At 49.9% G+C, this 13,977-nt stretch overlaps 4 protein-coding genes across 4 annotated transcripts; all 4 read left to right on the top strand.

Moving 5' to 3' along the window:
* Positions 1–364: 364 nt before the first annotated feature.
* Positions 365–1,814, top strand: N7473_007890 (uncharacterized protein; the record flags this gene model as incomplete). The annotated part of the gene is made up of 3 exons (XM_057153830.1): positions 365–865; positions 931–1,128; positions 1,194–1,814. The coding sequence occupies 3 exons, from the start codon at positions 365–367 to the stop codon at positions 1,812–1,814; spliced, it is 1,320 nt and encodes a 439-aa protein (XP_057008168.1).
* A 1,065-nt stretch (positions 1,815–2,879) lies between these two features.
* On the top strand, positions 2,880–7,764 carry N7473_007889 (uncharacterized protein; the record flags this gene model as incomplete). The annotated part of the gene is made up of 3 exons (XM_057153829.1): positions 2,880–3,218; positions 3,297–5,885; positions 5,947–7,764. 3 exons carry the CDS (start codon positions 2,880–2,882, stop codon positions 7,762–7,764), a joined length of 4,746 nt encoding a protein of 1,581 aa, XP_057008167.1.
* A 764-nt stretch (positions 7,765–8,528) lies between these two features.
* On the top strand, positions 8,529–10,631 carry N7473_007888 (aspartate--tRNA ligase MSD1; the record flags this gene model as incomplete). Its single annotated transcript, XM_057153828.1, has 2 exons — positions 8,529–8,718; positions 8,791–10,631. The coding sequence occupies 2 exons, from the start codon at positions 8,529–8,531 to the stop codon at positions 10,629–10,631; spliced, it is 2,031 nt and encodes a 676-aa protein (XP_057008166.1).
* Positions 10,632–12,744: 2,113 nt separating this feature from the next.
* On the top strand, positions 12,745–13,827 carry N7473_007887 (uncharacterized protein; the record flags this gene model as incomplete). The annotated part of the gene is made up of 2 exons (XM_057153827.1): positions 12,745–13,655; positions 13,713–13,827. The coding sequence occupies 2 exons, from the start codon at positions 12,745–12,747 to the stop codon at positions 13,825–13,827; spliced, it is 1,026 nt and encodes a 341-aa protein (XP_057008165.1).
* Between the last annotated feature and the right edge of the window lie 150 nt (positions 13,828–13,977).

Here is a 13,977-nt window from a genome sequence, read left to right as displayed (position 1 = left end):
CATCTTTTTGGAGTTTTTCGCGCCTGCAGCGATTTTCTTAGTATCTGATACCCCACGGCATGAATAGAGACAAGTTTTTAATAGAAAGAAACGTCGAAATATGAAATAACAGCTCCAGACCTTCATTTTTGTGTAGGCTGCTCAATAAGATTTAGTAAGCTATGTAACTAGTTATATGAGGTGGATTACCACAGCCCGGGACGGGACTTCCCACGGGTTCTTATAGTCATTGTCATCTTGTTTCATCAACTGCTTTGTTGACATCCCGGTGTCTTCATGTTTCTCCGCCACATTGAATTTCATTTCCTGGTATCACCCCTCTTTCAGCGATCGGATATTCAGACGGAACCAGATTATGTTCAAAATGAAACGTTCCTGGAGCCCAGACAGACAGGAGGAGCAGCTCGAAGCCAAAACACATCCAGCAAGGCGGCGGACAGCACCGCTTGTCTCAAGCTTAAACGCATCAGTCTCACCACCACCGTCAAGAAGGAAATCCATTCCCAACCCGGAAGCCCATGAACTCGCCTCCATCGAAGCCGGAGAAGTCAAAGTCACGGATCACCTAGGGATTTTCTCAACCAAGCTCAGCCAACACACGAGACCTTTGAGTATTTCGCAATCAACACCACGCTTAACAATCGATGACTATGTCGATCTTTATCGGCGTAACAGCCATCCTACAGGTCGCCACTTTGTCATTCATCAACATGATCATCCCATAGCAGGACTGCACTACGATCTTCGACTCCAATTCTCCGAGACGAGTTCGGTGAGTTGGTCTATTATGTACGGATTACCGGGGGATCCGAATAGCGAGAAGTTGAACAGAAATGCGACTGAGACTCGGATTCATTGTTTATGGGTATGATACTTTCTCCAGTATATATATATTGAGAACGAGGTTTGGCAAAGCTAATGCGAAGATAGAACCATCTCATTGAAACTGCGTCGGCCAAGACTGGAAGCTTGATTATCTGGGATTCTGGGGAGTATGAAATTTTGCCCTATACTAGGGATGCATCGTGCCCGCAGACCGAGGAGTCGAAGTCAGATTCTTCCGATGGTGAAGTTTCACCCAAAGAACCGATCTCGGATAGTGCAAGGCTTCAAGAGGCCTTTAAGAATGTTAGTTCCGACAATGTATTTCCCCAACTTTCGATGTTAAAGTCTGCTGATGTCGAGGTATGCAGCGCAAAATCCGCCTTCGTCTTCACGGTACTCGTCTGCCAGCGGGTTATACTTTACTTTTACGCATGGACAAATCTACCGATTACGCCCGCCCAGCGAGGAAAGTGCCAAAACGACGGAGACGTAATCTGCAATCAACTACTGCACCACCACCGCCGCCATCCACCTCCAGTTCGAGCAGGTCACCATCCCCTCCCCCCCGGGATGGCACACAGAAGCAAGAACCCACCGATAACCAACTACCAACGAAAGACTCCAGATCTGAAGCCGACCACGCAAATCATTCCGACGATGACATCGACTATCAAATCCGGAAGAATAACGCGTACCCAGGATCGTCGAATACGATAGGTTCTATTCACCAACGGAGATGGTATCTCAGCATGGATCGTGAAAGTTCTGGATTCGAGCCGAGGAGAGTTTCTACTGGAGATGGGAGATCGAAAAGGGTGTGGGTCCGATCTAGTGATGGTTCAGAGCTGAGCGGATTCGAACCTTTTTATGTGCGTGGACCTGAGATTGAGCGGAGTGTTGTTACTGGGCGTCGAGGACAGGATGTTCTTGAAGATGAAGGGGTGGAAGGGTTTATAGCTCGGAAAGGGTGGAGGGCTGTTCTGCGGTAGATCATAAGCACAGTGTTGACCTGCCAAACCAGGCCGACCGAAGACACAAAAAGAAGCCATCTCCATCTCAAGATCTTGGATTGCTACCTTTGCATTTCTTCACTCCCTTCTCCTTACCTCCACCCTACACCGATCCTATGCACAATGTATGCATTGTACCTCGATCGGACTCCACTCACAGACTCGCAAGCTTTCCACACATCCACACTTTTGTCCCACTCTGACCACCCCCACTAGACCAGGCCCAGCCCCCCATCATCCACGACGCATGGGCGCCACTTGAGCCCGGCTTTCCGCTGATATTGCTTCCCCCCACTCCCACGGACTCACCCCAAAACGGAGCCCGCCTATCGGGACCCCGACTGGGAGAAGATGCGACCATGCAATCCGATGGACCCGTGAGTCATCTTCACTCATATTCCCTGCCAATGGCGAGTGTCCCAATGCTCTTCACCGTTTCTTCGACTGTCGTTCGACTCTCAGACCGCCGGGTGGCTGTACGCCACTTTGGATGAAGGAGGTGTGCTGGGAGCTGGCTGCATCAATAGTAGTTCCCGTTCATAGTTTTGGAGGTATAATATGCTGCCAAATATTCAAGAACCAAGGTGGTACATATGTACATATCTCAGGACAGATCGAGTCCTACATATTAGGCAATACGAGCCTGCGAAATCCGGGTTTGACTCACACCGTTCATCCATACGAATCAGCAAATCAGCAGCAGCATCAGCAACATCAGCAGCAGCATCTGGTTCCTAGCGCGGACTCCGAACTAGGGGGGCGAAGCCTTTCCCCGCTCGGCGCGTGGATGTCACCTTGCGCCTTTGCACTAACGAAGTATTCCATAAATTGACAAAAATATGTAGATGACTACTCGCCATAGATGATGACTCTGATTAATAACTCCCTTCTGGGACTAGGAGGATGACTACCGACGAGGATCAAGATAAGATGGGCAGCGCGTATTATCCTCTCTTTATCCGCCCCTTTTACTTACTTGTTCCTTCCCTTTCTTCTTTCTTTCTTTTTTTTCTTCATCATCCCCCCTTTACACGGTGACGAGGAATGCCTCCTAACGTCCAGGTTGCGTCTCTAGCGGCCGGGTCCGTCGCCTTGTTCCTAGCTGGCGTGGACAGTATCCCTGCTATCAAAAGTATCGTCGATCGGATCGCGCGCAGATCATCTCACCAAGATGAAGCCACTTTAGCCAAGACCGCCTATCGCGATGAGGATGGTGAAGCGACGCCGGAATCTCTAAAGGCGTTTTCAGATCTGTGGCAACGAGTCGCGATTGCGGTTTTCTCCGCCACTGGATTTCTCGTTACGCTCGGGTTGGCCGTTCTCACTACGCTGGAATATGAAACAGACTATATGGTTCTAGCCTGGCTTCAACTTGGGATTTGGGTATGTGCTGTAGAACTCGGAAAAGGAGTTTCATAGTTATTGAATTTTGAATTTGATTGACACGGATTTTAAATTTAGGCCTTCCTTTCTGTTCAAGCTATTGCGTTCTTCACTGAGCCTCGTCCAACGAGTCGATTCGTCTTGGGTCAATTTGCTTTCGGTGGTAGTCTAACTGCTCTTGCGATCACCGGTATTCAAATTCGACTAGCCTGGGACTCCCAAAATGCTATGCTACGCGAGCAGCCATGGATTACCCTCGTCGCAGCGCAGCTTGCCAGTGGGCTTCTACGTGCACTATTCACCATTCTTCTCCCGCGCCGACCCGACGTCTTCTCCGACGGGAAAATCGTCGATAGAGAACTAACTGTGACTGCTTTTGGCCGTTATACCTTTTCCTGGGCAGGAAACATTCTCGGCTATGCTGTCAAGAACCGAACACTAGCACTTAGCGATTTACCCAAGCTCCGGGCGGCAAAGCGGGCAGAGAGCCTTCGCACCCATTTTGAACGGGCTAAACGAGGACGCAAGATTTGGAAGGCTCTCGTTTTCGCGCACTGGGACTCACTGCTGTTCCAGCTTTTCCTGACCACGGTTATTAGTATCCTGAGCTTTGGACCGCAACTGGCCCTCTTTCACATTCTTAGTTCACTGGAGACTCGTGGAACTGACGCATTTAATCTGGCTCAAACAATTGCTTGGGTTCTTGCGCTTGGAGGCTTGATGTTGCTTCATTCCACTTTTGAGGCGTGGCTATTCTGGGTTGTCTGTTCCAAGCTCTTTATCCCGATCTACGCAGAGCTCTCAGCTGTTGTTTTTGCGAAGTCGATGCGCCGAAAAGATGCAAAGAACGCGAAAGGGACTAAAGCCAAGGATGATCCAGAAGCATCTGCAAAGGCGTTACTGAAGGAACAAGATGGAGATGAAGAGGAAGACGATGAAGCCTCGCTCAAGAAGAGCCGACAGAGCATTATTAACCTTGCAGCAGTTGATGCGAGACGTATCTCAGACTTTACTGCTTACGCTTATTTGATCCCTTTCGCCAGTCTGAAGGTGATCATTGGCTGCAGTTTCCTGGTCAAGATCCTCGGATGGCGCAGTGCTCTTGCTGGAATCGCTGTGTCACTGCTCGTCACTCCACTCAACATCTTTGCGGCGAAGAAATATACCAGCGCGCAGGACAAGCTCATGAAGCTTCGAGACCAGAAAATGGCCATCGTCACCGAGGTACTCCAGGGAATCCGTCAAATCAAATTCTCGGCCTTGGAGGAACAATGGCAAAAGAAGATTGGCCAGGCGCGAGATGCAGAGCTTGGAGCCTTGTGGATCTCGTTCCTCTATGATACCGTCCTCTTGGGAATCTGGATTCTGGGTCCTATCGGTCTTTCCGCTATCTCGCTCGCCACTTATGCCCTGATTCATGGTGGATTAACTGCCTCTGTCGCTTTCACTGCGATGGCCGTCTTTGGTGCCCTGGAGATGTCTCTGGCTATCTTGCCTGAAATCATTTCCAATGGTCTAGAGGCCAAGGTCAGCGCAGACCGTATTGATGTGTACATGGATTCAGCAGAGAAGATTGTCAACACCGTCCCGTCTGATAGCATTGCTTTCGAAGATGTCTCTGTGGGTTGGCCCGCGGATAAGGCAGATGACGACGAAGAAGAGGACGAAGATCGCTTCCTCCTGCGAGACTTGAATCTGGCTTTCCCCAAGAAGGGTCTCAGTGTGATCTCCGGACGGACTGGATCTGGAAAGAGTTTGCTTCTTGCGTCTATTCTGGGTGAGTGTGATGTCCTCCAGGGAACCATCAAAGTGCCTGTTCCACCCCCTATTAAAGAACGCTTCGACCACCTCGCCACGAGCGCAAATTGGAATATCGACTCCGCTATTGCATATGTTGCGCAAAGTCCCTGGATTGAGAACGCTACAATCAAGGACAATATTCTGTTCGGTCTGCCTTACAATGAGGAGCGTTATCGAAAGACCCTCTTCGCATGTGCCCTACAGAAGGATCTTGAGATGATGCCCGATGGTGAACTAACGGATATCGGTGCAAACGGCGTCAACCTCAGTGGTGGTCAGCGGTGGCGAGTATCATTCGCCCGTGCATTGTACTCAAGAGCAGGCATCCTGGTGATGGATGACATTTTCAGCGCTCTGGATGCGCACACTGGTCGCCACGTCTTCGAAAACGCTCTGACGGGCGAGCTCGGTCAAGGCCGGACTCGAGTCCTCGTCACTCATCACGTCGCACTGTGTCTCCCAAGGACCGACTACTCTGTGCTTCTGGAAAATGGATGCGTCAAGTACGCGGGAACCATTGATGATCTCCGTAAGGAGAACCACTTGAACGATATCCTCCAGGAAGAGAGTGAAGCGACAGAGCAAGACCAAATTGAGCCCACCGAGGAATCTGCGGCACTTAACCCCGAGGAGACTACCCTTCAGAAAGTGATCTCTAACACATCACGTCGCCGACCAAGTCACTCACAGAATGACACTGCGGCGAAGCCTGCACCGCCTAAGAAGTTTATTGAGGATGAGCAACGAGAAGTTGGCTCCGTCCGGCTTTCGGTTTATGCTAGTTACTTCTCTATGGGTGGCCATATTGTTCTCTGGCTTATTACGATAGCGGTGTATCTCAGCTATTCCAGTTTGATGATCGGGCGGGTAAGTCCCAAACTATCCTATGACAGTCCTGCTTTCGAATTGTTGCTAATTTGTATAACAGTCTTGGTGGATCAATGTCTGGACTGGCTCATCATCCAGCACGAAAGTGAATCCCGAACAATACTCCGCCTTGTTACAACATACCATGTCGCCTGTGCGATCAGCTACAGAGGACGACAACTTGCAATATTATCTCGGTGTTTACATTGGAATCTCCGTTCTCGCCTGTATCATTGGAACGGCTCGTTTCTATTTCATTCTCTCTGCAAGCGTGCGCGCATCGAGAAGTCTTTTCAACCGCCTCACATATGCTATCCTACGTGCGCCACTACGCTGGCTGGATACTGTCCCTCTCGGACGTATCCTAAACCGTTTCACATCTGATTTCCACATGATCGACTCGCGAATCGGCTATGAGCTTGGCTTCTTCTGTTCGCAGGTATTGGAAGTCTGCGGTATCTTGGTCGCTGGAGTGCTTGTCTCTCCTTTGGTTCTCGTTCTAGCGGGTATCCTATTTGTGATCTGCATGAAGCTCTCCATGACCTACCTGGCAGGTGCACGAGAAATCAAGCGTCTGGAGAGTACCGCGAAGAGTCCCGTTTTCGAACAATTCGGATCCAGCCTGGCTGGTCTGGTTACGATTCGCGCTTTCAGCAAGAGCGAAACTTTCATCGAGATCATCTACGGAAAAATCAACGCCCATGCTCAAGCATGGTGGACGATGTGGCTCTTCAATCGCTGGCTGGGCATTCGCATGAATCTTGTGGGCGCGGTGTTTTCAACCCTGACGGCTGCTCTTGTGGTTTCTTTGCCTGGCATTTCGGCCTCGCTTGCTGGATTCGCGCTTAGCTTTGCATTGCAATGCAACACTGCCATTGCTTTCGTTCTACGACAGTATGCTAACATTGAGCTCAACATGAATGCTACGGAGCGTGTCATTGAATATTCCAAGATCGAGCTCGAGAACCAGGGAGGTGTTGATGCACCCGCTGCTTGGCCTACTGAGGGTCGCTTGGAAGTCAATGACCTTGTCGTTGGCTATGCACCTGAACTGCCACCAATTCTCAAGGGACTCAGCTTCACAGTCGAGAAGAATCAGCGTGTCGGCGTTGTGGGCCGTACAGGAGCGGGCAAGTCGTCCTTGACTCTTGCTTTGTTCCGGTTCCTGGAAGCCCGAGAGGGTCAAATTCTCATCGACGGCCTGGATGTCTCAAAGATCAAACTTCACGATCTCCGAAGCCGTCTTGCCATTATCCCCCAAGATCCCGTCCTCTTCTCTGGTACTGTCAGGTCCAACCTCGATCCCTTCGACGAGTATGGTGACACTGAACTAAAGGACGCCCTGGCTCGTGTGCACCTTATCTCTGCTGCCGTCGAGGACGATGAGGCAACACTGACCTCTCAAGCCGCGACACCCGCGCAGTCCAGCGTCAACGGTGCAACTACGCCTGACACAGCGACCACACAGCGAGCTAACACAAACATCTTCACCTCCCTATCTGCTCCTATCTCAGAGGGTGGTCTGAACCTCTCCCAGGGTCAACGGCAACTTCTCTGCCTCGCCCGTGCAATCGTCGCTCGACCCAAGATCATGGTCCTGGACGAGGCCACCTCTGCAGTGGACATGGAGACCGACACGCTCATCCAGCAGTCTATCCGTGCGGAATTCGGTCGTAACGCGACTACTCTGCTGGTCATTGCTCATCGCCTGAGCACTATTGCTGACTTTGACCGGATCTTGGTCATGGATGCAGGCAAGGCGGTTGAGTTTGGGTCTCCGAAGGATCTAATGGGGATTGAGAATGGGGTGTTCAAAAATTTGGTGGATAACAGTGGAGAGAAGGCTGTTTTGGAGAAAATGATTTTCGGTGAGCAGTAAAAGCGTGTTTGTTGTTTCCCTCTGTTCGTGAGTTTATGTTGTTTTTTTTTCTGTTCAAATTGTATAGAAGGCATACAAAGTGTGATTTATTTATGACATTGGAAGGATACTAGGAAGGAACTAAAGATTGGGTCTCGGACAGATTAGGAAGACATAAATTGACACAAATTGAATCCAGAATCTGCATTTGTGCTATCATAGCTATATAATCATGTTGTATAGAGGAGGGGAGAGGTACGTGTCATCAAGGCAAGCAAGCAGACTCTACAGACAAACTGTCGAGTTCAACCACTGCCATTCCACGACCCAACTCCCACCCCTCATAATATTGTAACACCCACGGCCTAGCCAATGGGAAACACCTTCAAGTTTCGAAAATGGATCAGAGATGCCTTCATCGCGTCCGTAAATTAACAAGGTTGGTGTGCCGAACGCATATTTCAATCTCCCTCCATCCCGAGTCAAGCAGCCCTTAAGCCCTCCGAAGAGGGAGAGCCACAAGTCTCAGGGAGGAGAGATTATCATATAGAACACACTAGGCTTTCATCATCTGATGAGAAGAGGTCAGTAAATAAGTTCTCATATGTTGAAATAGACCAGGTAGACTCACAAGTATAAAACTTGGAAGGATGAAGAAGAAAGAAAAAGTGCGGAAAGATTCGCCCTAATAAAAGGCCCGCGCTAGTCCCGTTTGGGCGGGCGGAAGCTGCTGCTTTTTGGGACTCGCGCGATCGGCCCAGCTTGGGTGTACTGAGTTGCCAATCATGATGCGGATACCGGGTGTACAGTTGCCTTTACGGCTTCGTCCGAGCTTTGCGAGCTCGAGATCGATATTGCCTAGGTCATGGCAGCGCCAGGCTCCCGTTACCAGGCGCTTCCATCGCCCTGCGTGCCTCCGTGAGCAGGATGCTTCCGCCAAGCTTCCCAGTTTCTTGGAGGCATACAAGAAAGCTGGTGAGTAATTCGAGAATATAGCACGACGTGTGGGTAAGGTCAATTGCTAATATAGCTGTTTGTATTCTCTAGTGGAATTCCCTCCTGCCACCCATGACTTCGAAACCTTTCTCTCGCAGGCCGAGCCCAACACCGAAGTCGTCCTACATGGCTACCTCGGCCAGCGCGCAGATCTCTCCAAGAAGCTATCCTTCGTCCGTCTCACGGATCCCACCATGAAACACAGTCTACAGGTAGTAGGCTTCGCCAAGAATGACGCATTTGAAAAGCTCAAGACTATCAACGCCAACAGCCCCGTCGCTGTGCGAGGAACAGTGCAACAAAAAAAGAAAAAGGCATCCGAAGGCGAGGGTAAACCTGAAGATTCATGGGAATTGGCATTGGAGGATATCCATCTGCTCAATGACTTCCCCAAGGACATCATCATGACTCCCGAGACGGTGTTTGCGCCGGAACAGCGATACCTCCAGCTTCGATCCGATGCTGAGCTACGTGAAGCGCTGCGGTTCCGTGCAGAGGTCCGGAATATCTGCAAGAAGGAGCTTGAAGAGAGCAACCAGCCGGCATTTGTAGAGATTGAAACTCCCTTGCTGTTCAAGTCGACACCAGAAGGTGCCCGCGAATTTTTAGTACCGACTCGTCGGCCAGGACTGGCGTATGCTTTGCCTCAGAGCCCTCAGCAGTACAAGCAGATCCTCATGGCTAGTGGTTTGCCGCGGTATTATCAGTTTGCGCGTTGCTTCCGTGATGAAGATCTTCGTGCGGATCGGCAGCCAGAATTTACCCAGCTGGATCTGGAGATGTCCTTTGCAACTGGCAACGATGTGATGCGTACCGTTGAGGGAGTCATTCGTCGACTGTGGTCTACTTTGATGAAAGACCCCGCGCCCGAAGGACCGTTCCGTCGCGTCCCGTATCAGGAAGTCATGGCGAAGTATGGCTCGGACAAGCCCGACACCAGATACGGCATGGAAATCATGCGACTGGACCATTTGCTGCCTGTTGATCTAGTTATGAAGATCTCGCCGCTCACGGAACCTATCGTTGAGGCTTTCAAACTTGAAAATGCCAACAACAATCCTGCAGAGACGCTCAAGTTCATCACGGAATTCCTTGATTCGCCTGCGGGTGCCCCGTTCAACAATAACCCCGATGGAGGCCCAGGTGTGTTCGTGTTCAACGGCAAACAGCCACTCTCCGGTCTACAACCATTTGGCTTCGAGGCTGCTGAACAGGTTGAGGAACTTCTTGACCCTGACCACGGCGACTTGATTATCCTTCAGGCTCGGTCTCGCGCCCCCTTCGCAGGGGGTTCAACACCGATTGGCGACCTCCGCCGGGCTTTGCACTCCTATGCCGTCTCCACTGGTTTCACAGACGCACCGACTGGCTTTGACTTCATGTGGGTTGTGGACTTCCCACTCTTCTCGCCGTCTTCCGAATCAGAGCCCGGCCAGGGTGGCGCCGCAGGCTTTTCCTCCACCCACCACCCATTTACAGCACCTAAGACAGCCGCCGACGTAGAACTGCTCCTCACCGATCCCACAAAAGCTCTGGCAGATCACTACGATCTCGTCGTGAACGGCGTTGAACTCGGCGGTGGTAGCCGTCGTATTCACGACGCCGCCGTGCAGGAGTTCATTTTCCGCGACATCCTTAAAATGCCAGCTGAACGCCTAGCAGACTTCTCACATCTCCTCGATGCTCTTCGCGCCGGCTGTCCGCCACACGCAGGTCTGGCGCTGGGCTTTGATCGACTAGTTGCCGTTATGCTGGGTAAGGAGTCTGTGCGGGATGTTATCGCTTTCCCGAAGACTGGCAAGGGTGGTGATGATGCTATGGTGCGCGCGCCAAGTCCTATGACTGAGGCCTCGCTGGAAACGTATCATCTGCAGTTGAGGAAGGTAGAGTAGTCTCCAGGTGATCGAAAATATGTACTGTATTATAGCTTGTGTATAACATAGATTAAGATACCCAGTCACAATCTCCTTTCAATAATATATATGGTGGTTGACGATGAAGGACCTTTTCTGATGAAGTAATAATCTTCCTGGGTATGGTATGAGCACACTCAAAACGGAACGAGGCATATCGTCCATTCTACCTTCATCTGTTGCGGGGATCGTCTATTCAGGATCACGGTTCAAAGGCAGTCCAGCCGTGCTAAATACTCTTTCCCCGGGTTGGTCGTGCAACACGTTGATCCAGAGGAAATGTTTCAGATGACTATGCAAGTCCTCCCACTCGGAAAGTTGACAATGCCTCATTTGATCCCTTAACAAGGGCATTAACCAATGGTCATCAGTCGCTGCAAAAACTGAGATTGCTCCGATTGTAAGCAACCACAGCATTGTGGACGCCGCATTTGCCGAACCTTCGACGTTTTGAAGACATTTCCGATACTTCCGTGGAAATTGTGTCTGTGGAGGCTTCATGTTTTGGAAATTGAGGAATATATATGATGTAAAAGCGAGCAGGCCAAGGCGGATAACTTCGTTTGGGGAATTTGTGTCAAAGTCTTTCATGTCAAGTAGACGGTACATGACCGACCCCATGGTATTCAGCAATATTTCCTTTGGGAGTCGGCGGTTACGTTTGCTCGCCGAGTTTATTATTGAGCAGAATTTTTTCATCATTGCCCAGGCACGCAGTAAATCAGCGTTAAGATTCCAATCGACTGGCATCCAAGTTTCAGATTCGTGGTTATCCGACGATTCAACCGCGAAAGACCCCAGCTCACAATGGATCATAGGTTCTGAAGACGGATCCCTGAAAAAGAATGGCTCCGTCCCATTAAATAGTGCGATCCCCAAATCACATCTTAGGAGGTGTTAGATGGACGTACAGAATGTATTCAGGGATCTCGCGAGATCTTACTTGAGTATCTCCATGACGAGCTTTGAGTAGTAGCTGAAACCAGCCAAGCCACCTCTCAAGTCGACAATCTTGCGCAGCCCCTCCATGTGTTGTTTCGCCGTATTATAATCGTCAGTGAAATGGGCATGCATTGTCAAGCATAGAATGACAAGGACGGTGGAATCTGAGAATTTGATCGGCTCTTCTTGATCAGCAAGTCTCTCCCGGAGCTGCTTTAATGCTTCTGAATGATGTGTAACACTTCTTCTGGTCATTTCAGCTGTTTCTCGAGGCGATGCTTTGTTGAAAAAGGCCTGACATGAGAATGCCACGGCGTGCAGATATGTCGGATCGTAGGTCATAAGGTTAAAGTAAAATGTGTCAACTTTATCTTTCCGGTGGAATTCAATGCAAGATTCCAATGGATACATGACTTTCTTTGCCATCAAGGAGACTATGGACCGGCTTCAGTCAGAATCAAGTAGATGCCCCAATGAAGGAAGGACCTCGCAAGACGTGGCTTACATTTCAGGATGTCCCGCATCAACTGCGGCGCCAAGGGAGCAGCGAATCGTGTAAAAGAAAGCTCATCGCCGACTTGATTGCGAAGGCATCTTTCTCACCTGATCAACCCATTTATGTCATGAGTCATGTCAGAACTGATACAGATGGGTTCCAATACGGTCGTCGGTAGAGTATGAACGATCCACGAGATTTTGTGAGGTTCGCTGAGGATAAGCCGTGCCTCCGCTAAGTCCGGACTGTAAGCTTGGTTCAAGAATGGCGCTAATGCAGCAGATTGACTTCCTACTGTGGTAGGGCGTGTAAAAGACACCATCTTATTGGTCCAAATGTATAGACTGGTGGGGCTATCCTCGAATCTCTATCAAAGCTTCGGGATGAGCGACATCAAGAATTGGGGACAGAAACGACCGAAACCAAAGTTTTTTGATAATTCAAGATTCATTTACACAGCGATGTACAGTGCCATTTTCCCTATTGGTGGACCTATATTCACCTCTCATCCTAACTCCGCCACGGAAAGTAGGCTCAGTACTTTCAGCACGAAGATATATAAATGTGGAGGGTCCCTCTTACTATGTTCTATCCAAACTATCTTGATGGACCTGAAGTTGTTACTACTAGCCACCTCAACAGATTGTGCTCCCAATGCCGTCATCAAAGGAGCTGCCGCCTTCACCGACACCCTTTTTTCCCAATCAATTCATCAAGAACCAATTCCGCTCCAAGCCTCAGTATCCCCCCGAGAACACCGATCTCTCCGGGCAGGTTGCTATCGTGACGGGCTCCAATACGGGCCTGGGGCTTGCATGTGCTCAACAACTTCTCTCCTTCAAACTTTCTCGGTTGATTCTAGCCGTTCGAAGCGCAGCAAAGGGTGAAAATGCTGCGGCCAAGCTGCGAAAACAGTATACCCAGGCCACCATCGAAGTTTGGCAGCTGGATATGACCTCCTACGAGTCCGTTCAAGCTTTTGCAACAAGGGCTGAGAAGCATCTTTCCAGATTGGATCTTGCCGTCTTGAATGCCGGTATCGCTGGGTCTGATTTCAAAATCGTCCCCAGCACTGGGCATGAGGAGGCCTTGCAGGTCAACTACTTGTCAACCGTGCTTCTCACTATCCTCCTTCTTCCTGCCCTCAAAGACAAGTTACCAGCTGGCACACCCGGACGATTGACAGTTGCCACGACTATGCTTTCAATTACAGCCAAGTTCGCCAATAAGAATGCGAAGCCGCTCTTGCCCTCATTTGACGATAAGAAAAATTTTGATCCCATCGACAACTATCCGAAAACAAAGTTCCTGACCCAACTGTGCCTCTGGAAGTTGACAGACTTGGTATCAAGTGATGATGTTATCATCAACATGGTGGAACCTGGCTCTACTAAAGGCACAGAGCTCCAGCGAGACGCCCCTGTTGCCGTGAAAGCTTTTCTCGCTTTACTGAAAAGTGTGTCAGCCCGGGATGTTAAGCTTGCAGCGTCGACATATCTTGATGCTGCGATCGTCAAAGGGAAGGACTCACATGGAAGTATTCTCATGAACTGGGAGATAGCACCGTGAGTCATATACGTTCTTCCTGATATACCGGGAATAATACTAATTATTCGAAACAGTTATGCCCCTTTCCAGTACACGAAAGAGGGAAGAGAGGTTATGGAGCGGCTTTGGAAGGAGACAATCAAAGAGCTTGGTCCTCTTGGCGTCAGCGACATTCTCAAATCCTTATGAGTATCATGAGATTGGACGCTATGCGGACATGAAGGAGGTGGCAGAATTGGATTCGGGATAGCTTGGACCTTAAGTTGGCTAGGAAATGCATTGGATTACCTCAGATTTTGATATGCTCATGAAGTCATTTACCTGGAGGAAAGGGCAACT

Source organism: Penicillium subrubescens, assembly GCF_028828155.1.
Source record: "Penicillium subrubescens strain IBT 31985 chromosome Unknown utg000005l_segment0_segment0, whole genome shotgun sequence".
Lineage (NCBI taxonomy): Eukaryota > Fungi > Ascomycota > Eurotiomycetes > Eurotiales > Aspergillaceae > Penicillium > Penicillium subrubescens.
This window is presented reverse-complemented; position numbering and strand designations above follow the sequence as displayed.